Here is a 24,760-nt window from a genome sequence, read left to right as displayed (position 1 = left end):
ATTCGTCGTAAATATCTAATGCCTCCATAAAAGTATCGGGAGCTATCAAGCCGTCTAAGAGGCATAGCTGCTCTAGCGGTGCTGGCTAACGAGAGTCATTCTAGAATCTCTAAATCACCGTTGAGCTTACCAAAGAGTGTTCCAAAGCAGGGGCTACGTCCAAATATCTACGTCGAATGGCGAGGAGCCGCCGACGTGCCTCAGCCATGACCTCTGGATGGTCCACCTGGTGGAGGAACCCCTCGTTATAGCGATATTCCTGGTACGCGACGAAATCTTCAACTAGAGACTCAAGGTAGTCGGATGAAAGCTGGGTTACGTCCACCCCAAGTATTCGGGTCAGATAGTTGAGGACCAGATTGCGCTGGATGGGCAAGATCAGAGGGCGTGCAGAAGGGTATGTCCAATATACCTCAAGTGCACCTGTTTGCAGCGTGCCCAAAAAGCCTATTTCGCAGATCTCGAACGTCTCGAGTCAAGCCTTCTTGAAATTGTCGGCGTAGATACGAGAGTAAAGAATTAGCCCATATGGGATTATCCCATATATCATGGGCAAGCTCCCGACATGAGCTCACATGTGGGTCCCAGACGTAGTGCGATTTGCTCATGGAATGCGAGAGGACAAGCTGTGACAATCGTGACATCGCGGCCCTTTTTGTTTGTTTATACTTATACCCGTACTATTGAGACGCGGTGGCCGGGTTGTCCTGGTTGTCCAGCCGGTCCACGGTGCAGGTCTCGGGTGTGGTTTCGAGGATAGCGAAAGGCGGGAGCGGTGACAGTCCCTGACTGTGGCTGGCCGAAGCTTGCGGAACATGCAAGCTCTCCAACTCTCAAGCTTCTTTTAGGCCGATCCAATATTGCAGGGCCACAGATCTGCAAGTCTGACATACCAGACGGCGGACCTGTGAAACGAAAACACACGCTTATCCGCGCCCCGGAAAGGATTTGCTCTTCCCCGCCGATCTCGAGGCAGACGACGCCTGGCCATACTGTCGGGTTATGGCTCAAATCCACCCAACCGAAGGCCAAACGACCATCAAACTCACCAATCACCCATTCCTCATCCTCCGTCTCCATCTCCCTTGCCCGCGCTCACCACCTCCGCCATTCGCAGATCACGTGCCACGCCGAGTCGCCGCGGGACTTCGACTCTCATAGCTCTCCCTCCTTCATGACGCCCCGCACGTGATAGGTCGCCTGTTCGATCCCCGCTAAAAAAAACATTTTTAAATCATTTTCCAGGCCAAACAAGGGCGGGATCAGTATATGTCGAGCAGATTTGAAGCCTTAGCATGTTATTGATGTATCAGTGGTCCATAGCGTGGTTTCCGAGTGTTTCTTGTCGCTTGTTCGACACCCGCTGGGTGTTATTTTTAATCTTTTGTTTTTCTCGACGCCCTCACGTGTCCCTCACGTGCGCGTCAGTCACGCGTCACATTTTGTTTATTCCCCGCCATGTCCGACTCATCCGACGACGAAAAACACGCCGCCCGGCACTCACCAATGTACTGGCACCAATTGCCGCCTTCCTGCTGCACCTAGCAAGAAGAAATGCCCACGCTGTCTCGAGCAAGGGAGGGCGGCGGCGAAGAAGTACCGCCAGAAGAGGAAGGCCAAAGATGGCAGCGGACCTGCTCCGAAGAAGCAGAAGCGTGATGGGCTGAACCCGACTGACGCGTCCAAACCCATACCCAACAGCCACGCACGACATAGCTCTGATCTGGAGTCGTCTGACGAAGGATCTGACACGGATTCTTCTTCCTATGAGGCAAGTACAATCTCATCGCATGATTTCTGTTGTGAACAGTGGATTAGATATTCCAATCACCCGAGGAACTATTCCTAGCACTGCGGAGACGCGTCAAAGACGACACATTTGACCTGCATTTCAAAGCCCAGGCAACACTCGCAGTCGACCCACAGTTTGACGCGCGTGAACGCGAGAAAACGACCGCCGTCGATGTCTGGAAAGCCTCGGGGTTCCATTTCACGTGAGTCCGCCAATTTATGGGGTCGGTATTGCAAGGTAATCATTGATTTCAGTGTTCACCGGCACCGCCGCGGCGTGCACTGAAGACAGGCCATTCCACGACTTATTGGTGCTCACAGGATGCCGCAAGAAAGAAGGACGCAAAGCCCTCGGCCAAACCCGGTGCGAAACATCGCGAAACACCGGGCATGGATCGCTTCCCATGCAAGAGTCGTCTCACAATTGCATGCCGCACCGCAGGCGTTGGCGCAAATGGCAAACCAACGCTATTCATCAATTTCAAACACGCGATGCGACACATTGTGTACCGGGATACATCAATGCCGGCGGCAGCAATCGCCATGATTCGTGACGCCGACGACAGCCTGACTCCCGCGGAACTCGCCGTCAAGGTCATAGCCAAGTTCAAGGATGTCTCCCGAGCGCAGGTCAACAATATCTGGCGCCAAAAAATGGAGGCATTCTATAAGCGGGACGATAATCAGCTCAAATCTGCGGCGGCTACTACTGAGTGAGCTTGCGCACCTTGGCGTTGACGTGCTGGAGCCTGTGGGAGTACCCCCGGATGTCGAAATTCTGGCTTGGGGTATGAGGAAAATCGCCCAGCCACTGCGTGATACTGTCCAGGAGATTGCTATGGACGCGACATGTAAGTAACACAACTATAGGTATACATCTCTCTGACCAGCATCAGATAACACGAATTCACGCAATCTTGAGCTCTACGCCGTCATGGGAGAGCTCGATAACGCGGGTTTCCCGTTGGCATATTGCTTGATGTCGACTGCGACGTCTATCAGCCAGGGCAAACGAAAGAACACTCTTGCCGCATTTCTGTCATGTGTCAAAGCACAATATGGGATTCAGCCCAAATTCACCCATGTCGACAAGGACCTCGGCGAGATTGCGGCTCTCAAGCTTGTCTGGCCACAGGCGAAGACGTCCATTTGCTGGTGGCATGTCAATGACGCGGTCGGCAAGCGTATTCGGATGACAAAGCTGGCGACAACCAAGTACAAGCCACAGCGTGCCCGCGAAGAGTTTAGCTTTATCGACCTAATTTTGCGCCAGCTGGAAAGCCGGACAAGGAAGAATATGAGGGTGGACGTCCGGAGGATGTGTCTGAAGATGAAGATGAGCCTGAGTTACCCACACCAACACACAATCCATCGCGACTCACCGTTCGGCTTCCCATCCGTCAGCCATCACCACCGAGGCGTCTCGATGCTAGCGGCATTCCGGTCATCCGGATTCAACCTGGGCCATTCATCTACGACTCGTCAGACGACAGCTCAGACGCTGCAATCGAGACCGACGATGAAGATGACACATCCGAGTCAGAGGTGACGCAACTGCTCGGGAAGCGCAAACGAAAGTCGCCCAAGCGCCTGTTTTGTCCACCAGAGCAGCAGGCGCCGCTCATTGAGATGATGAAGCAGCACTCGCATGCCCACCCGCTGATTCCTGGCTTCTGTCATCCAAGCGCAGACGGGATCCGTTACTGGGCTGTCAAGCAGATGTACGACTTCTGCGTAGCCCATGATCTTCGAGAGGCGTGGGCATACCTGTGGGGAAACTGGTATCGTTCCGGCCGGTGGGAGATCTGGGTACGCTCCGCACATCCAATGATCCCTCGTCTACGGACAACAATGATCTGCGAAAGCCAGTAAGTCCCTTCGGTAGCTGCCAATTAACGCGGCAAGCTCACTTGATATAGTTGGCGCAAGTTAAAGCAAGAGTACCTCCACGAATTTCACTGCCCACGACTTGATCTCCTGGTCTGGGTCCTTGTGACAAAACTCTGTCCACCTTACTACGACAAACTAGTCAAGTTGACAACATACCTCGGACGAACGCGAATTTCGGAGCTGCCATCCTGGCGGGGGACGCTGCTCAGTGTATGGCGCAAACTTGAGGGACGTGACGTCTCCGACCGTGTGCAGGATGGCTATCGCCCGGATGTCAGGCGCTGGGTCTGCTCCTGCCCCTCCTATGCGACGAGCAGATTCCTCATCTGCAAGCACCTGATTCGGCTCGTCAAACGTGTCTCAACACGATTCTTCCGGGAGGTTCAACGACAGCGGACCACGCCATTCTGGCAGCACCCGGACTTGGTGCCTGTTGATGGAGACGGACAAACACCGGATGTTACACAGGAGGAAGGCCCGCGCGATTGGGAAGTGCCTGATGACGAGGATGATGAAGGTCCACTCGGCGCCGGCCCATATGCCGAGACCGAGGCCGATCGCGAGTTTGAAGCATCTGCCGCCACCTTTGAAGCCGAATTTGACGACGAGATCGCCCTCTTGGAGAGCTTTGTGGCGGGACTCAAGCACCAGCGGCAGTTTCGGGACCCCAAGATGTTAGAGGTGTTGCGCAAGAAGGGCGGCAAGGGAATACTGTTTCGTTTGCCCTTGAGTTTAAATGGCATCATCTGCGCTACTTCCTGCTCCAGTTTCGCTCGTTGTCCTGGCTCGTTTGGCATGGTTCATCCGCCTGTTGCGCACCCATGGATCATACCCGCCAGCACGTCGTCGATTGATGTCAAACTCGACTTTGGCAAGGATGGGGATGAGGGAATCACGGTCAAGACCTGGTAAATCAAGCGCGGCTCGGGAAGTTGCTGGCGTTTCAGCTTCACCATCGTCATCCGCATTGGATATGGAGCGCACTCCCCAGATTTCGCTGGCACTCTGAAGATATTAATATCGATTGCTAGTTCTCTAAGTAGATAAGCCTCAAGTATTCCGAGCCATAGCCAAAGACCTTCGCAATCGGATTCAGAGTTACAAACGGTGCGACCGGCTACGGTATTTACTTGACTCCGGGTACGACAAATCAGCTGCCGTAATCCTGGATCATGTGCGCTAAAACTTGAATATCTCCGCAGACCCATGCATCGAATATACCTTGCCACTCCTTCGATCTGGGAGGTCCAAGGTTCAAGTAGAGACTCTGGAGCTTTCTATGGTTATCATTGGCAACGGCCGAGGCCTTCATCGTCCTGGAGATGCGCCGAACCAGATCTTTGGCTCCATGAACGGAGAGACTTGTGCCAGCGACTAAAAGAAGATCCACTTCTGCATTGCTCGCAGCCGTCTCATCCCTTGCAATATACTCTCCGATAGATTCACCATCCGGGTGGGCCTCGTTGTACAACACCACCGAAGGCCGAAGAAGTCCAACTCGACGCTGCCGCCGAAGACTTCGATCGCGTGGTTGGCCGAGTTTTTCTATGCATTTAGGACAGGAGATAACGGCGGCGCTACAAAGTTCGGAAATATACTCTTGGGTTCCAAATGGCGTGGAACAAGCGGTACAATGCATGCGATGCACGGTGCCATGCAGCGGGACACAGATGGTGTCCGTAGAATCCGGGTCGGTACCGACGGGCCGTAAGCCGGCTTCGATTTCAAGGCCATCAACGTTCTGGGTGTAGACGCGTCGAAGGGTTCCCCGGTTCTGTAAACTCGCAAGGAGGCGATGGAAGGCAGTGGGTTTCGCCACGGACGCCTTCTCGTGAAGCTGGCCAATCACTTGATTGAAGTCCGCTATGGAATCAAGGGACTGCGCGAGTGAGCAGAATTCGAGCAAGCGGCGCTCATAACTGACCCGGAAAACTTCCAAGGCATCGAAAAATTGGCCATTATTGAGCTGTAACTGGGGATCGACGGTATTCCCAGGCTTCGGCCTGGACCTGTGGCTACCTCGAAAAGCAGGGATGCCTGCCTGAACCGAGATTCCTGCGCCTGGTAGCCGTAAGCTCAACTATGTTCAATGGTATGTTGCAACGACGCACCACAGAGAACTACAATATTTTTGGCTTGGTCAATGGCGCTAAGGACTTCAAGGATATCCGCAGATGGGTTGTGGGAAGGCTGGATGTATGAGGGCAGCGAACGTTGCTCTGGCCCTGTTGCCGTGTTGAGATCAAGGGGAATGAGGAGGGTCATCGTGTTGAGGGTAGGATTTGAACTGGAACGGGGGGTTAAGTACGCAGTGCTACTCGTTTGCTATTCCAAGCGGTGGGTCAGATATCCGTTACTCTCAGACACTCGAGGCTGATCCGCTTTCGCAGTGGATCAAAAGCTTCAAGTCCGACCCGCTTTTTGATCCACCTTTCGATCTGGTCGTGCTTTCAGCGTCGATCTAGATTTCAAGTCTATGGGTGTTAGGTTTTAGATCTTAGAGATGTACAGATACGCACTTCAAGAATATCTTTGAATAGGTCAGCCCATTGGAGCGGCGACGTCCGGGGCGGGACGGGACGGCCCAGGCTACAGTTGAAACTTAAAAGTTGGTTAACTTCTCGGCGCTGAAAACTATTGGATTCAATTGACGCTTGTGAGAGGTTTCATTCAGCCAGAAAGTGGTTTCTGTGGCATTCTCCGGAGTCCGGACTCAGGCAGCGGCTGCAGCGATTCGGAGTTGCAGTACACTTATGGTGACTGGTAGTCTATAGCTATCGACCTAAGCTATACAATGGGTGGACTGATAAGCCTTCAATGCGCGCCTTACCGGTGCGGTTTTACGGAGCAACAACGAAAGGTCGAAAGCTGGGTCGTGTTGCGTCACAACCGTAGCTCACGTGTTCCGAGTCCTTCTAGTTGATATTATTATTATGTATCTCGACCTTCAAACCGTTGTTTGGATGTAAGGCGCAAGTTGACCCGATGCAGTTCTCCACTTCAAAAGTAAAACCCGCTGCATTTTCAAAGTTATCATGAATTACGATTCGACATGCCAGCCTTGATCACGATCGGATCTGACGCCTACGAGTACGAAAAATAACCGCGTCACCCAACTACAGCCCCAACTAGACCGACAGCACTATTCCATCTGACGCTTAGCGACGCCAGGCGAGATTGCGCTTGATTAGATCGAGGACTTGGGTCCTAGAATATTGCGCTGCCGCTGGGACTCGGCCTCCTTGGGAGACCTGGCGGTCGACAATGGAAAAATCGAACGTAACCAACCATTCGGAAGCTGTTAGATCGGACTCTTGTTGGTTGGACAACGCCTCGGACGAAGTGGAGAGGCGCTGGTAGACTTCCTTTACGTCTTGATGCAAAGTTACCAGATTTTTGAAGGAGTTCGGGGCTGGGAATTGGACGATGCGAGTGGAAAGCCACACGATAAAATCATGAAGCTGAACGCTCTGCCCATTCAGTTGCACGGTCGCAACTAATCCCTTGGCTGGCCATTGAAACCCAATTCGGGCGGCCATGGATTGGACGACCCGCACAATTTGACAGTGCTTGTAGCCCACTCCGTAGGCCGTTTCCACGAGTTCTTCTAAAGGGCCTAAATCCAACTGTAACGATTCCAAAGCTTGATTTTCCCTGCGAGTTTCAGGTGGTCGATAGGCAGCGTTCGAGGGACCTGGGAGAGCCTGAGGGTAGTTTCCAGCAGACGGTGGAGGACTACTATCGTGAGCTAATATCGCCATGTTCTCTCGTTCGTAATCGAGGTCGGAGTCGGATGAGTACGTGGGACGCAGGTTTCGGCTGTGTGGTGAAAAATCCAACTCCGTCTCCTAAAAATATGAATATTGCGGATTGGGATCAAAAATGGATACGGAAGGGTAACCGCCACACCCATAAGTACAACACGAAGCCCACAGAGTTGGGGTCGGGGGCATGCCGTGGACTAAGCGCAATCGGCTTTCCGGAGGGAAAATTGAGCGTTGTAGAAGATCGTGAGTGTGTCCCAACACTCGATAAGGTATATCTCTAAAGCGTCGTATGTTGGGATCCACTGCTTTGTCGGAAGTACCAACGCCATAACCCAACGTAGATTGCCATATCGAGCGGAATTCTTCGGCGTCTAAAACAACCTGCATGAAGAGGTCTTCGACGAAAAACCGAATGGAGGTCAGGAAAAGGACTTGGGTCGATCTTGATCACCAGATTCTGCTCTGGTACATCCAATCGTTCTAAATGAATATGGAGAATGAAAGAGCTGGGCGTCATATTACGCTGTCTTTCCCTCCAGTGAGCCTCGTAGTCTGTGGGGCTAATAAACCCAGCTTCGTAGCCAGGCACGAGGCGGAGCTCTGCCAGAAGCAAAGGTAGGGCCGTCAAAGCAGGAGTACCATCCACCGTACTGGCGTCGCCCGGAGGTAGACGAGGAGTGCCACGTGGGACTACGATGCGACTGGGATAACGAGGCCTTGGAGGCGGAGGTGAGCTTGCAGTCGAAATCGGCGATCGAGTGATGGGTTGGCCGCGGCCGTGCCAGTGGATATCTTCTACCTCATCCGAGCCGTCCGGTACCGTTCCACCAACTCCTAGTTGTGCATGACTCGGATCCGGGCGTAGACTTGAAGCTGACTGAGTCGGGGTAAGCTACGATGTGGGCAGCGCTGGAAAGTCACCATAAGAGGTCGAATCTCTTCGCTAAGGGCCCGGGACGGAGGCTCGGAAGGGGAAGCCTCGTGAATAATTACTGAGGCCGGCGATAAACCAGTTCCTTCGCCGATGGAATTCACCTCTGAACCTTCGCTGCCGCTGCCAGATGCAGAAGCCATTTGGTTCACTGGTAACGTGGATAAGCGTTAACGAAGCCTAGTAAGGCGCGTCCAAATTGTGATTAGAAGCCTCACCACCATTCAAGCTGGAGCTGGGACGCCTCAGGTAATTCTGTCTATCGGGAGCCGGTCTAGATGGTTCATAACGTGCGCCAAAGACGGAAGAGGCAGTCCCCGCATTCAAGTCGACTCCGATAGTTCCAGATTCAGATGAAACGGTCAAATCATTTTCTGTAATGCGCTGTCAATAGATGTGCGAGCCAGTTGGACGCCCACTCACCTTTTCGCCGCCGACGCCGCTTGCTTGGCGGGTCGTCCGCGGTAGCTGGATGCTGCGGGCCTTTTGCCAGTCTGATTACCATCCGAGTCGTCTGTGTCTAGGGAAGCGAGCGCTGACGAACGAGCAGTGGGTCGACGAGGTCGTATGCTTCGTCGAGGGAGGGACATGGCGTCAGGACGGAGTGTCTGGATCACCGCTCATACGCCGGTGGTTATAAAGACGAGGAGCGGGAAGTGTAACTTGAATCAAACTGCCGTGTTCCGTCCAGTCCTTTGATCCATGAGTGATAAGCTTCAGGCAATCCGGGCGATGAAGTGCGGAAGTTGAAACTCGTAGCAACGTGGAGGAAGTTGAATCAATTGCGAGCAATGAGCGGTTACAGGATTTGTCAATCTTATGAGGTGAGAGTGAGTCCATCTGTGTTACATAAGCCGACGGTCGCACGATGCGTTAGAATTAGGGCTGGTCTACGATACGACTACAAATTTCTGTGACGAAGACTTTGCCGTCTTGTTCATTTTATTGGAAGCACGGGTTCCATCATTATTACCCTCCGTTTCTCGCAATAGAGTCCCACACAGACCTTCCTTTCGACACACTCTTCAGGCTCCCCCACACACAACCTGAGCGTAGAAGTGTAGAATAAGCGGAACTTCTGCGATCTTTCCATACGACAGTTCAACGCGATCGATGGCATGCATTAGGTATGCAGTCTGGGATGAGGTGAGTTGTGAGGAGAGGAAAGTAAGTCTGGCCAACGTTCCATTTCATCTCTTTTGAGTATTGATTCGAAGTTGCGGGTAGTCGAGCTCCACGATGGCCCCATCTACCCAAGTCTCGTAGGTGGCCGATGGGTTGTCGATCGCAGCTGAAAGAACGGAGTTGGCAATTCGGCTTTTCAGATGAAAGCCGTCCCAAAATGCTTTGTACTCCGTCGCAGGGATATCAAGAATGTACCACGCTTCCTTCGTTTCGATGTACACTTGTCTTTTGAACTGTGAGAACCATCTTCGAACCACAACCTACTCGTCCAAAGCCTCCTCATAATGGTGTGCGTTGAATCCAATTATGTCGACTTTGATGAAGCATGTTTCGGTTTCGGGTCAGATTCATTGTCCCCAAGTTGGTTGGCAACTTCCGTGGCCAGCCCGGCGGCACCGAAGAGACCGATAATGTCGTCTCTGTCAATTTCCAGAGGGTTGACCAGCTCTCGGCCATCAACCTTGAATATAGCGAAAGCAGAGAGTCTACGAATCGGAGTGCCGTCGTCTTCGCCGCCCGTTTCTTTGAATCGGGCAGGTAGTTCAGATTCGTCGACGGGGATGCGGCCATAGTAGTTGAAATAAACGGGGTCCTCAGGATCTAGGAGGCCCTGAGTGTCAGCTCAATAGAAAAAAAAAATTAAAGAAAAATACCGGCAAAAATGTCCCGGTCATCTTCGTCAAAACTATTCAACGCAACGTTTTTGGGGGGCTCAGAGCGGGGAGGGGACGGGCAGGAGTTGATAGATACATGGGAAATTCGAGAAACAGTATCGCGGACAAGCCTATCGTTACGGGGTCGTTTACGAGGCGAAAGATTGGGACTGGGAGATCGGGAGGACGAGTCTGTAGGAGAAGGAGAACGAATTCGCTTTTGCGGGGAGCGCGGCGGAAGTAAAACGTAGGGAGCAAGTACCATGAGCCGCTGGGCGATCAGCGGAATGACTGTACGGTCAGAACAAGGAGCAACACTTTGGTTGAACTCAATGCATTCGGTGTGACGCCTCGCGAAGTCACGGTCACGCCCACCTTTCCCTTCAACCATGTCGTTGCTCCCCTACCACAATCCGCACAACTATGAATCAGAAAAGCGTATGTTTCCTCGGAATCAAAGGTCATATATAGCAACGAATAGCCAACCGCGAACAAGAGAAGCTCGTCGTCCAACTGGAGGACATATGGCACTCCTCGGTATGATGTCCTAATCCTAGCAGGAACTGCGTATACTCATCATATCAACGCAGGACAATGACCAAGTAAAAACTCTTGTCCGGTAGATCTGCGGCAATACTCGCCGCTATGTCATTCTTTTCAGCGAAGTCGTCGACGATCTGCTGCGTCTAAATCCTCCCACCAAAGACATCAGCGATAAGGACGAGGTCATTGACGTGATAATGCATCAACGACGTGAGCGGAATGCACAGTTTCCCAGATCATATTCTCCGACGATTGTGAGTTTTGAATCGCATTTTCTCCACTTGTTCCCAACGTTTTCCAAAGTAATCTTTACTTCAAACCACTGCTCAGCGACGTTGCTCTCGCCGTCCATGAAGTGCATAGTGCCCATATTGGACATCTCATCACTGTTCGTGGGATCGTGACCAGAGTATCAGAGGTCAAACCACTACTACAAGTCAACGCCTACCCTTGCGACGTTTGTGGATCGGAAACATTCCAAGAGGTCACAAACAAGACTTTCGCGCCACTCTACGACTGTGGCAACACCGAGGAGTGCGAGAAGAATGGCGTGAAGGGCAGTTTGCATATGTAAACACGGGCATGTCGTTTCAGTCCGTTCCAAGAACTCAAAATCCAAGAGATCGTAAGAATATATTCGCTATTTGTATCTCTCCCTGATCACCACTAGGCTGACCAAGTTCCTGTTGGCCACATCCCCCGTTCCATGACGGTCCACGTCGGCGGGAGCCTTACACGCCTTATGAACCCTGGCGATGAGGTTCATCTTGGTGGTATTTTCCTCCCCTCCCCTACACCGGTTTCCAAGCCATTCGTGCTGGGCTTCTCACGGACACATACCTTGACGTACATGACGTTCACCAACAAAATTAAACAATATCGCGACATGGAGACAACACCAGAGCTCGAAGCGAAGATGGAGCAGCTCCACGCAGGGGACGGCTTATACAACAAACTGGCCGAAAGCATCGCTCCTGAAATTTATGGCCACTCGGACATCAAGAAAGCGCTTCTGCTCTTACTGGTTGGAGGGGTTACGAAAGTTACTGGTGACGGGATGAAGATTCGTGGCGACATCAATATTTGTCTTATGGGTGATCCTGGTATGGCCAAGTCCCAACTTCTGAAGTACATCTCCAAAATTGCCCCTCGGGGATGTACACGACCGGTGAAGGCTCTTCTGGTGTTGGTTTGACCGCGGCCGTTATGCGTGATCCTGTTACAGACGAAATGGTCCTCGGTGCGTTATTTTTACTTTTCATTGAGTTTTAACCAACCAATCATCAAAGAGGGTGGCGCACTTGTGCTTGCGGACAATGGAATTTGCTGCATCGACGAATTCGACAAGATGGACGACTCTGATCGTACTGCCATCCATGAAGTGATGGAGCAACAAACCATCTCCATCTCCAAAGCCGGCATCTCGACCACCCTCAATGCCCGCACCTCGATTCTTGCAGCATGCCAATCCTCTGTACGGTCGGTATAACCCGAAAGTCTCGCCTGTCGAGAACATCAATCTCCCCTGGCATTGTTGTCGGCGTTTTGACCTTCTCTTCCTGATTCTCGATAAGCCATCCCGCGACGACGACGAGGCGTCTCGCTCGGCATGTCACATACGTCCACATGCACAACTATTCCGGCTGATCAAGCAAATGGCGGGTGCTGGGGAAGGCAAAGAGACAGCGGAGAATGGGGAAAGGCCCCGATGGGGAGCGTGACATAGCTGTCGATTCCGATTCGGACTCGGACGAGTATTCGGGCCAGCAGGAGGTCTAGCACGGGTAACTGCGGCTGGCTTTACTGAGGCACAGTTGAACGAGACCATAATCAAGGTTTGTTCTCTATTCCAAGCACCTGAAAAGGACACTAAAAGCACGTCTACAGTACGAAGACTTGAATGTCATTGTTCGCGTTGCCAATGGTGCTAAAATACGTTTCGTCGATGCCGATTCATAGTGGAGAGGGGATACTTGCTGTTGATTTAACGTCGTTGTCCTGCTTTGTCTGTTGTTGTACTCTAAAGCTATTCTTGTAGGGAGTTAACGACCGCCACGATATTGGGTCCGTAAAAGAGACAACTCTAGAGCACCTGTCCTTGTCATCTCATCATCAGGGCATTGCAGGCAGATGAGCAAGGCGAAACAGCCTACTATGGACTGCTACATTTTTCTCCGCTAGTCTATTGAACACATAGAATATGACGCACTAAGCAATACAGAATGCGCAATATAATTTATCAGTACAAATCACGGCCTCCGGTCATCGTCACGATATGCAGGAGACGTCGCTCGCGGTGGGTACTCATGCTCTTCGTCATCAACAGAATGGAACCCTACGGACTGTTGATAAGGCCCGCTATTCAGCCCCGTTCGTTCATCGGCTTCGTCGTCTGAATCATCTCCGGTAACAACGGGCCGAGTTCGGTCGGAGACCATTGACATCGGGGCATCAGCCGGGGTTGATCCGTCTAATGGAAGTGAGATGTATTGCTCCTGAGACTCGTCGATGGTGTGGCGGTAGCAGTAGCGCCACATGAGTACTCCAGAGGTGAAGCTGAGCACGAAGAGAGAGAATATGCTCAGCGCAAGCCTGGTTTTGAGTGATTCGATTATGCGAGCAAGCTGTGAGGAGACGGCCTCGTCGCTAGGACTGGGTGATGGAGCACTGGGGGTAGTCTGTAGTTTGGTAGCGTCTTCAAGGACCTCTGAATCGACAGCTGGTGAATGGGAAGGCGTCGGTGTGAGGGATTTGATGGAGGTGGTTTCGGAATGGGTAAGATAAATGGAGGGTTTGATGAAGGATTTGGTGGCTGAGGGTTTGCTTGGGCGAACCGGCACAGGCTCGTTGTGTGGCGGTAAGAGCGGCTCAAGGTCAACGAGCTCGTGGAGCACTGCTTTTTCTCGTCGATGGCGGACCCCCAGAACACCATGTCCCAACCGAGAACGTGCCATTGCGTTCAGGGTTGGCCAAGTCAGAAACAGTTATCATCCACTGTCCCACTGAATCCTCGCCCCTGAAAACGGATTTTTAGTGAGCAAAGCGGCATAAAGAATGGACTCACCGATGTTTTACGCTCATGAATGTCCAGCCAGGGAAGCCTGTAGTTGCTCTATCTCCGTGTCTTGGTTCTGCCAAAACACTGGTGACACCGTTCGGACTCCTCAATTCAACCCGCACGTCGCCTCTCCGTGTATGGTCAATCCAAACACGCACGGTGATATGCTCGAGCTTCTCTAGATTGGCATCCTGGACCACATCCCACTTGATGTCCATCACACTCGTTACACCGCCCACACCGATAACCTCGCCGCCAGAGTAGTTTCCCATCGGGTCCATCATCCCTTGTTCAATTTGGATCGTTTTTGTGTGCATCCGTGTTTGCGGTTTGACGAGTTTCCAGTTTTGCGCCGCTTGCACAAATGCCGTGGCATCCAACGCGCCATATCCAAAATTTGAACTGTAGTTCCGCCCAGCAGCGGTGAGCTGCCATTCTTCACCATCACCTATTTGGCGTGCGTTTTCAACACAAAGATGCTGGATGTCGCGCCATGCAGGACCCCTTTGTCGACACTGACTGTGCAATTTGGTGGTCCTGCACTCTCGAAACAGCTATCAAAGAGTCCAGTGGTGTCGGTGAAGAAACAGCCAGTCAAGTATCTCGTCAGCCTCTGTTTGAACCGATTCCAGGAATGATTCATATGCGGGATACTGTCAATTGGTGGTTAAATGGAATTCATTTTAACCCAGTCTTCGTGAATGCACCTGATTCCTCGAGGAACTTGGACAGCGCTGCTATGCCGAGGATCTCCGTCATCGCTATGTCTCTTGATGCCTTCTTTAGGTGGTGTCGGTTTTGGCTGTAGCGTGGGCATTCGCGAAGGATGTGTGTGTGTGTCTGTAGCTCCACCCCACAGGGGCAGTGAACGCTCTCATCTGGGATGAAACGGCTATAGAACTCGCCTGTGTATCCGTGACCTGTGCGGCATTGGATTAAACGAGCAAAGACCTCCCGTTTTCTGGCGAGTGCCTTGAAGTGTTTCGAAGGCTTCAGCGATGGCCTGATCTTGTCAGCTAGCGTGAATCCGCCCTCTGCTTTCCTGTTCTGTTTCCACTCACCGCGCCAGTCCCTTTGCAACTTGGCGTTGGCTCTGGTGCCTCGCAATTCCATACCGCGCTGTGTGCCTTCTTTCGCAAGTTCGTCCGCCCTCTCGTTGCCCCGTATATCTTCATGTCCAGGGGCCCACGCGATCTCTGCCATTCGGTCCATGTCGTCATCGAGCAAAGCCGCAACCACTGTGTGGAAACGGTGGGCGACCAGGGTCGTGGTTTGGGATTAAAGATGGTTTTGATGGACGAGTCACAGTCACTTCGTTGCCTTCTCTCGACTAGCAGCTCTCTGCGCTCAGCCTCTGCGCTCAGCCTCTACGCAATGCCACAAACAGAGTCTAGTGTACCTATCAATAGGGCACCCCTAGAGATCTTGGAAGAGATCTTACGACTGTGCTTCCAACCACATCTATCAGAGAACGACTTCTACAACCCAAATGTTTGGGGTGTTCCCCATCTATCTGCGGCTCCGATTCAGGTCTGCCGCCTATGGGCTCAACTGGGACGTCGCTATCTATACCGAGTGCTGACCATTCGCCGCCGCCATCGGAGCAATGAAATTCACAACCAAGTGTTCGCAACTTTGGCGTTCACTGCTCCATCTTTTGGCCACTATGTCACGATCCTTCATATAGAGGGAGGTTGTGGCCATGGTCGAGCAGGCCAGAACCAAAAGGTGCAACAGATAATCGACATCCTTCAAGCTGTTGCCCCGACTCTCCAAACTCTATCCATTGCACTCGATTTATTTCAAGGAGATCAGGTGGCTGGGTTTGCCAAAGGCCTGACATACTTGAATCCTTTGTCTCTTTTACTTCGAGATTCGGTGACACCACGGCGTTATCGTTGCTGGTATCATCTTCTGCACGCACTGGAAGACAGTATTCCCAAGTGGTCAAAGTTGGTACGTACTTGTCAAAGTATATTCTTCCTTGGGGCTTATCTTTTGTTTAGAACACTCTTCAAATTCCATTTGCATCAGAGCATGCTGCACATGCTTTGCCCCTCTGTGTTGGAGCTTCAAAGCTCACCCATCTTTTGGTCCGAGATACACAGATGGTCGATTGCTTATACCCTAAGCTCAAGATATCCACTCTGAAGAAAATCACAACCTTTACTCGGGAGGAAAGGGTCAAGTTTGCGAAGCGTGATTGGTTTGAGATATGGTTTCCACCTCCACCATTACCAGGTTCCCAAGGCAATCCATTGGATGTAGATGCCTGGGCAAGTGAGTAGAGTAAACCAATTTGTTGATGCTTTGTAATCAGCTATTATTTTCTCCTAAAATCAAACATAGTATGATGGGGTTCCGGAATAAATAGTGCCCATTTCAACTAGGTGTCGCCGGCTGCGAGGCACCTCAACCTTGCTTTGGTAGTGATTAGTAGGAGCCATGAGCAAAAGACTTTTTGGTCTGACCACCATGGAAAGACAAGGCGTGCACTCGACACGACGACCTGCTCCGGATCCCATACGAAATAATTATTTCCTTCAAACATACTTTGGTGAGACTTGAATGCAGGCACCTTCCTTTTTTGGATGTCAGGGAGGGGGGTGATGTAGGGGATCTGCGACGACCTTTACTAGCACTGCAGGAGTTCCGGAATAAACAGGGCCCCTTTCGATCGATTATATGCCTAAAATCAATGTACCAAAAAAGAAATTTTTTGATTACCTCTATTTGTGCCCCAAAAAATTATCACAAATTCACCTGCTTATATGAGGAATAGGTGCCATAAACAGACTTGGTTTTTGTCACCTCATTTTGGGGTATATCAAATGGCCTTTTTTGGACCTTTTTTGCCATCCAAATGGGGACCAAAAAATATTTACTTATATGCACTTATATGACATATATCAGGGCCCTGGATCATATAAGTGAATATTTTTTGGTTCCCATTTTGATGCAAAAACTAGTCCAAAAAAGGGTGTTTAATCTGCCCCAAAACCGGGTGACAAAAATAAGGTTCATTTATAGCATGTATTTCTCATATAAGCAGGTAAATTTGGGACAGTTTTTTTGCATGCAAATAGAGGTATTAAAAAAACTACTTTTTTTGGTACATTGATTAGAGGAGTATAATCGATCGAAAGGGGCCCCGTTTTATTCCGGAACTCCTGCAGTGACTGCTATCTTAAGATTTACTCTCGAATAGAAGACAAAAGATAGGAGAGATTAACAGAGCATTCCACTAGTAAACAGGCCCAACAGTTGAAAAGGTTTGAAGTTACGTTTGTTTGAAAAGGTTTGAAGTTACGTTTGTTTGTATAACGGTACATGGCTCCATAGTGTATCCATAGGTCGTGTCAGACTGCGGGTCGGGCCGTGCAAGAACCTCTCCTAAGAACGCGCGCCCGGAACGGAACAGACGGATAGTCGGGCCCGCAAGTACGGCGGGCGGGGTAGATCGAAACCGAAAGGGCCCGTGAACTCGGTCCCTTGCCGTAGTCGGTGGTCGAAGGTTCGAATCGGGTCGTGTCGGGCCCGATGAGTCGATAGCGCCTCCTTGCACGGAGTAAGGTAGTTCTTCAGACGATCTAAGCGATAGGGTACAGGGTACGCTATCGCGCCTTATATACGCGGGCCCGCAAAGGGGGTGATCGGACACCCTGGCCTCTCCTCCTCCTCCTCGCTCCCATTCCTGGCCGCAGAGGGGACGATCATACATCCCTTGCGGGCCAGGCGCTACTCCTAACCTCCTAGCACTCCTCCCCAGTCCCCTTGTGTCGAGTTGGGCTCGGCGACGGCTCGACGCGTCGTTCTCGGTCACGTGCTTCCCACGTGTGCGTTCCTCCTACTGGGGCGCATGTTCCCCGTCGTCACGTGCTGCGTGTTACGGGCCCGCAATGGCCCGACACCAGTGCCGGAGCGGACGGGCCAGGTCTTATCCGTGACATCACCCCCTCCCTAGGAACGACTCGTCTCGAGTCGGCGTGGCTCGGTTGCCCCGGTTTCTCGGGTTAATTTGACTTTAGCTCGTCCTTCCAATCACACATTCCATCCAGCCCATAAGCTTAAGCTAAGCTTCGGCTGCGCGTTTTAATCTCCCGCGGCTTCTGTAGCCTTGTGGCGTCCGCAGATCGATTCTTCCTGTCCATCAAGTGTTTCACCGCGGTCACGTGCGGTGTAGCGTAGGTGTTTTTCAATTCAGTTGCGCGTCCTTTGTTCGTATTGGTTGCGAGTAGGCTGTGCTGCGCGCCTCGGTCGAGTTCGATATAGAACGAGCTCGTTCTCTCATATAAGGCTGGGGCTTCCCCTTCTAACCTTCTTTATGGCGTCCCCCAACTTGTACCGCTCCGGGTTGTTGCCCCCCCTTGGCTCTCAGATGGTTCCCCCGTCGTCGGAGCCTGGCCGTCTATTTGTTTGTTTCGCCTCCATGTCGCTCGTCGAGTTTCCTGCTTCCTGGCCCATTGCGCAAGGGCGAGACCCGTCGTACCGGGACTCGTTTGAGCCCCTCCGCCCCTTGGACGACTTGCCTCCGTCCCAAGCCGCCGAGTACTCTGCTAGGCTATTCCCTCGTCTGGCCCCCGTCGTCCGCTCGCATCGAGCTCCCACTCTCCCCCGTCCCTCCTGCAGCGCCTCTGCTGCCGTCGTCCTCCCCGCCGGATGCTGTGGCAAGGCGAATTCGACCGTCTAATGAAGGCCGGTTTGTGGCAGCCACTTGTCTTTGGGCCCCACCACCTCTACTTCGGCGTTTTATTTGATGCGTTCCCCTCCTCCTTCGTCTGGCGTCGCGAGGACGGCTCCCTCCAGGATGTTCGCCCCTTATTTGGGCAGCTGGGCCGTGGCCTTCTCGCGCACCTCCTCACTGCCGACGCTGCTTCTCCCAGTGATTCGTTTTTTCCCCGCCTGTGGCGTTGGGTGGTATGTCTTCCTCTCTGTTTGCTTTCGGCCGTGTGCTGACTGTCTCCGTTCAGCGCCTTATCTTTCACGCCTTGTCTTGCGCCGCCTCTGTCGGCCTCCCCTCCTTCATCTCGGACCGGTTCCCCATCTTACCCCACGTGGCTGCTTTTCGCATGTTTCCTGAGGAAAACGTAGCCACCCGTGGCTGTAGCCTGTTTCAATCATCCCCGGGAACTGCCAGAAAATCCGATTCCATCATCCCTGTGTATTGCCAGGTCTCTGACAACACTCAAACCCCACCCGTTTCCGTGCTTCCTTGCCGCTGATCTCCGAACTCCGCTTTATCCTGCAGCTTTGATATCATCATTACGACTGATTTGGTCCGAATCATACAATTTTAACATTGTTCTCTACATTCCCTCTGCCATAAATGTTCCCTCTAATATTTCCCGCTCCTCCTCTGCTGCCCAATGACGGACAGCAGCTCCCATTGTTTTGTCCCACTCCTCTCCGAAAGCGCACTATAAATTCAGTATGCAGGTACACGTTACGCAGCGCATAAGCTCGGATTCCAGCCGCCGTCGTTCCATCAACGTCTGAACGAACTTCGTCGGCTCGTTTTTGCCATTCTGAAGCCTCCCACTTCAATGATCGCATGACCCGCTTCATCTCCTCTCTGCAACAATTCAACCTCCTCGTTCCAGCGTTCCTTCCGTGCACGTGCTTTTGCCCACTCGACACGCATAGCTATGATACCACGTTCAACCGAAAGCAAATGGTCAACAAGCCATAGTTACTCACAGTCATGAAGTTCAACCCCGTCGGCCTGCCCGCCTGCTGCCCAAATCCAGGAAATTGGCGCCGTCTTGGTTTTCTTCTTTTTTTGCAGCAGTCTCCTCTCTCGTAGGTCGCGATCCGTCTGCTGTTCGTAAGCTTCTTGCTGCATCTTCGTCACTCTCGATTTCGATACGAGTGTTCAAATGGGCCTTGTCCAATTTTTGAAACTCGGGAGCGTAACGTTTGCCTTTGAGGTGAACGAGAGCCTCGTAGCCTTCAGTATATTTGGCAGCGGCCTTCGTTACACCTTCTTCCATCCGAGCCATTAGAGTGACGGAGCGCGTTCTTGCACGTTGCCCCACCATGTTTTCCCCGGAAAACCAAATCATGTGTTGCTTCGAATGAAGCCTCCCTTGTAAGGCAGCCAGTGCATCTGCACACTGTCCCCGACGCAATTTCGCCTGGTCTCAATCAAGTCCGCCATGCTGACTTGTCGACACTCTTCCGCGGTTAACTGTGACGGAAGATAAAGCTTTGCGTTTTCCGGTTTGCGCGTCCTCCGCGTCCAATTTATACCGCTGCGTCGCAAGACCCTGAACCCCAGGCATGTAAGTTAGTTGAAGTTTTTCGAAGGTGCGCATTTGTTTGATCAGAGATAGACGTAATTCTTGTATCTGGCTCGCTTGATCTGCTGACTTTTTTTGCCTTCAGAGCAGTCCGTATACGACGCCTGGGGATAGTGAATAGAGTGTGTGGAATGAAGACTTTGACATACTGGATGGCCTGAAGCTGCATACCCGCTCTGATGAACGCTGTTATGGTCATTTTACCTTCCAGCAAAGGTTTGATTCCGGCTCGTGCATCTTCCACCTCAGCTCATTTCAACTCTTCACTTATTTCGCGTTCACTAGGCCCAGCTGTCGAGACAGGTCATCAATGCTACAACAGGTATTCAACGTCATGCATACCGAGCTTCCCACCCTGGACTTCAAATGGATTCGTCTGGGTGTTATCCTTATACCAGGCATCCATCATCTTGGCCCATTCACGTCGTTTTTTTTTAGGAACGCTGTCGTCCAGCTCCTGGAATTCAATGCCCTGCCTTTGACGCTCTGCTACAGCGACAATCAAACGTCTTGCAAGTGTCCGCCCTTGCAAATAGTGAGCTTAAACTCTCAAAGAAACCTTAACTGACCCATGCTCCTGTTTTTCTCAAAATTAATCAGGTCGATCTTGTCCTCCAGGACATCATGACGGGCGCCTTCTCCCATTTCCTTTGTCGACCAACTTGCGAGATTGAGTAGGCTCCACAAACGCTCGGTGCTTTCCCCATCCGTCTTTCCAACACCCAACAAGTACCTCAGCACATTTGTTGGTCAAGAATAGTTTGATTAAATAGCTACTCACGCCTTCGACTCCGGAACCTTGTCCCATCCGGAAGGCAAGTTACGAGAAGCATCTGGGCATGCCCAGCAACGCACAGCCAACGCCCCTGGCGGCGTAGTTACAATTCCATTGGCTTCATGCCCGCGACCTCCACGCTTCATCATTTTAAGATAGCTGTATTGTCGAGCCATTCGACCGAAAGCAACGACGATCTGGGACCTTTTCCAGTCCGGTTGAATCCGTCAACTTCTCCAACGTGCGCACATAGTCTTGGACATTGATGTTTTGCGATGGAGCGCAGGAAGCGAAATGTCTCCAAAACGTTGAAGGTTGCACAGGTCGCAGGGTTTGTTGTCGTGGCCGGATACCACGCATTTCGAAGCAATTGTCTGACGGGGTCGAATCCGAACGGATTCACGCAGCCACAGTACTGCACGTCCAAAGTAAAAATGCCATTGACATTGATGACCACCAACGGTCGACGGTTACTGGGGAATGGGCATGGGGCACCGTCATGACCAAGTTGAGAACAGCCCGCCAAACCACGAGCTCCATGCAGGATGGGTCCGGCATAAAACAAGGAGGCCTTCGTCCAGAAGTGACCCGTCCATTCCTAAACAAGCTAGGTAAACAAGTAACAAAATCGGTGAAGAAATAAATACCTGCAATTCATGGAGCGGCAATTTCTGATGAGCGGCTTCCACACAGGTCTCACAATGGAGTCCGTCCCCACATTGCTTGCAGCGAAAAAACGGAGCCCCGTCTCCTCCATATGATTGGCTTGACAATTCACACATTCTTGGCATGCGTTAGGGTTTCCGAGACCGTCTCTTCGTAGCATTTCCTCCAGAAAGAGAGCCGTCAGTGGTTGCCACATTGCCATAGGATCGTCCTAAGGGAATGAGCTTCTGTATAAAGTCGTAGTATCAACCGACCGATGCATAACGTTTTCTCTTCAATGTCGATTCTTCTTCCAGTTGAATCTCCAACGACGACACAGTATCCACCAGCTCTCTTACGTCCTCCAGTTGCGCATCTGGGAATGGCATCCAGTCAGCGAGTTCAGGTTGAGTTTCAATGACCTCTTGATTAAGGCGAGCCTTTTTTTTAGGCGATGGATTTGTCTGCTGGCTCAGCACGCGCTGTCCATCCAGAGAATAATGAACTTGTAGGTGGTTGAATTCCTCCTCAGCGGCGTCGTCAAAATATGTGTGTCGCACAACGTTGGGGAGTCGAGGCATGCGAAAAGATGGAGGCATCAACTTGATGCGCTGTCCATTTATTAATCCAGTTGTTCCTCCTCCTATTGGCATGCAACCGCCGCCTCCGCCTCCAATTCCTCCTGTCGGCTCGCAACCGCCCCCAATTCCTCCCGTTGGAAGTCAACTTGTTCCTCCTCCTATTGGCATGCAACCGCCGCCGCCGCCTCCAATTCCTCCTGTCGGCTCGCAACCGCATCCTCCCGTTGGAAATCAACCTCTTCCCCCAACTGATGCGCCTGCATGGTTCCACGATCTACACAACAAGTTGATTAGGATGGAAGCGGGCCCGCAATATCATCACATGTTGCGACTGCTGGGGCAACTAGAAAGGGCCTATGGCTGGATAGACAAACAAGCATCACTGTCTAATGTTGATCGACCTAGCCAGGTTGCGGCTTGGTTCAAACGAGCTCGGAAGTGGACGGCGGCCAACGATGACATTCGTATTAAGGATGTGGCTGTTTTTTCGACCCAATGGCGAGCTTGGTGGACTCGGACAGCCCACCCACCTGGCGCAAGGGACCCGCCGGGAGAACTTTTGCGGGTGGCATCGGATGGTCGAAGTTGGGGAGATCTTGCCTTGCCAGGCAAGAGCGGAATGTCAGTCATCGTTGCAACCCTTGGGTGGTGGGGACATGAGCTTAGTTTAGCTAAGCTGCCCTTGTCGAAGTTGTGGGAGGAGGCAACTGCGGAGGTGACCTGGGTGCTGGAAAATCTTGTCAAAGATGCTCCCACAGAGATTATCCGACTCCGTGCTGACTGGCAGCAGCAGGAAGCTAATGGACAAGGCAAGAAGGGAAAACGTAAACTGTAGTGTAGTCGCGGTTTGTGTAAATAGTGAGAATGTCGAGTCAAGTTGTGAAAGAATTCGTCAAACTTGTTTTTTTTTACTGAGACTGATTTAAATTGTTTCTGCTCTGTCGTAAACTGTAGTTGTGTGTAAATAGTAAGAATGTCGAGTGAAGTTGTGAAAGAATTCGTCATGTTTTACTAGGACTGATTTAAGTTGTTTCTGCTCTGTCGAATTCGCGATTCAAATCAAAGGTAGTCAATTTTTTAGATGAAGAATAAGAATGATCATGGCAGTCGTTGGGCATGCTCGACTATTGTTTGTAACATCAGAAGTGACCTAAAGTGTAAGAGATTGGGACCAACAAACACAATTTGATTAACTGTGATTGCCTGACTGGCACCCGTGGTCCGTGTGATTGCGCTGGTGACGGAGTGATATATCACCTATTTGGCAGCTGCCAGAGCCTGGCTGCTCACAGAAGCTTTGTAATTGAATGGCCTGACAGCTGCCGGGTCATGTTTGATATATATTACAGCTATGGCTCACGTAGCTCGGCCCGATACGCTGGCCAGACTACTGGGTCCTCTCCCTCCGTCCCTCGTCCCGCCGTTCCTTCACACCGACTGGTGGTCGTCCCTTCGTTCGGGTAGTTTTCTTGCCTGATCCTTGGGAAGAGTTTGTCTTCTCGGGCGGCCCTTCGTTGGATGAGGCGGAAGCGGGTGTTTCGTTCAGCTTCCTCCCGTTGGCGGCCTGGTTGGATGATCAGTTCCCGAGCCCCGAGAGTGATCCGGAGGGTGCCGAGTCGGCGGCCTCGGTGGTGAGGCGCATCTCTCCTGCTCCGGCGGTTCGGGCACGGTCTTCGCCTTCGATGGAGGTCGACGTGGAGCGTGATGGTGCCCCGCCGGTTTCGACCCTGCTCTTCCTACCCTCCGACTCGGGTTCGGATTCGGATGTGGAGGTGATCGCCGGCCCTCGTCGTTTGTCTTCGGTGGGGATCGACGCCTCTGAACACGAGTCGGCTACGGATGCCCTTGACCCTTCCTTCTCCCCAGCCGTGTCGCCTGCCCTGTTACAACGGGATCTTGGCACTCCCCTGGCCCCTCGGCTTGTGTCCACCGGTCAATTGGCGCTGTTTCGCGGGGAGCCTCCCTGCCTGCCCGGAACCGTGGTCCGGTCCCTGTCCCCTCGCTGCGACTACTGCATCGCCCACGATCGCCTGTGCACCGTGTGGGACGTTCTGGAGGGTTCCCCTCAAAAACTACCCGGCCCTGTACGTCGGGCCTGCGACGCCTGCAGCCCCCTTCATCGCGCCTGCTTGCGCTGGCGGTCGTTTGCGGATGCGTATAAGGCCCACTCTACGGACTTGCGCAATTTCTCCTTCGAGTTTTGAGAGCGTCAAGTCGAGGAGGGCGAGTTTGAGTTGTTGCGCCCGGACCCACGCTTTGCTGACTTGGTCGGGTTATCTTTATCAGTCCCTTACCGGTCATTCCTGTTCTCCTATTGGCCTCGTTCCAACGAAGATTTGTTCAGGCGAAGCACTACCCCGGTGGTCGGCCCTTCTTCGGGCCGTCGTCGCCGCCCGGTCGCCCTTTCGCCAAGGTCTTCTCGGGACTCTTCTCCATCTCCCGTGCGCAAGCGAGCTCGCACCCGCTCGCCACCATCGCCGGGTTCGTCCCGCCCGAGACCTCGCCACAACTTCCGCCGGCCAACCTCCCCTGTCGCGGATCACTCGCTAGGAGAAACGTCTTTCCGGCCGCACATTCCTGCGGGCAAGACCCGCCCCCCTTCTTATCCCACTATGTGAGAACATCCGGAGAGGGAAGGAGTT

General features: G+C 52.2%; 4 protein-coding genes across 4 annotated transcripts; 2 read left to right on the top strand and 2 right to left on the bottom strand.

The window, feature by feature from the left end:
* Positions 1–2,404: 2,404 nt before the first annotated feature.
* Positions 2,405–4,593, top strand: MIND_00938600 (SWIM-type domain-containing protein; the record flags this gene model as incomplete). The annotated part of the gene is made up of 4 exons (XM_037366005.1): positions 2,405–2,642; positions 2,688–3,020; positions 3,065–3,659; positions 3,711–4,593. 4 exons carry the CDS (start codon positions 2,405–2,407, stop codon positions 4,591–4,593), a joined length of 2,049 nt encoding a protein of 682 aa, XP_037217417.1.
* Positions 4,594–10,606: 6,013 nt separating this feature from the next.
* On the top strand, positions 10,607–12,249 carry MIND_00938500 (DNA replication licensing factor MCM7; the record flags this gene model as incomplete). The annotated part of the gene is made up of 10 exons (XM_037366004.1): positions 10,607–10,655; positions 10,699–10,754; positions 10,808–10,836; positions 10,879–10,942; positions 10,996–11,018; positions 11,064–11,294; positions 11,355–11,385; positions 11,431–11,854; positions 11,890–12,000; positions 12,050–12,249. The coding sequence occupies 10 exons, from the start codon at positions 10,607–10,609 to the stop codon at positions 12,247–12,249; spliced, it is 1,218 nt and encodes a 405-aa protein (XP_037217416.1).
* A 7,277-nt stretch (positions 12,250–19,526) lies between these two features.
* MIND_00938300 (uncharacterized protein) lies at positions 19,527–19,817 on the bottom strand (the record flags this gene model as incomplete). Its single annotated transcript, XM_037366003.1, has 1 exon — positions 19,527–19,817. One exon carries the CDS (start codon positions 19,815–19,817, stop codon positions 19,527–19,529), a length of 291 nt encoding a protein of 96 aa, XP_037217415.1.
* Positions 19,818–20,367: 550 nt separating this feature from the next.
* On the bottom strand, positions 20,368–21,450 carry MIND_00938200 (CxC2 domain-containing protein; the record flags this gene model as incomplete). The annotated part of the gene is made up of 6 exons (XM_037366002.1): positions 20,368–20,408; positions 20,460–20,642; positions 20,687–20,850; positions 20,899–21,096; positions 21,142–21,307; positions 21,354–21,450. 6 exons carry the CDS (start codon positions 21,448–21,450, stop codon positions 20,368–20,370), a joined length of 849 nt encoding a protein of 282 aa, XP_037217414.1.
* Between the last annotated feature and the right edge of the window lie 3,310 nt (positions 21,451–24,760).

This window comes from Mycena indigotica, assembly GCF_014461135.1.
Source record: "Mycena indigotica strain 171206Taipei chromosome Unknown Mind.scaff0008, whole genome shotgun sequence".
Taxonomy (NCBI): Eukaryota; Fungi; Basidiomycota; class Agaricomycetes; order Agaricales; family Mycenaceae; genus Mycena; species Mycena indigotica.
This window is presented reverse-complemented; position numbering and strand designations above follow the sequence as displayed.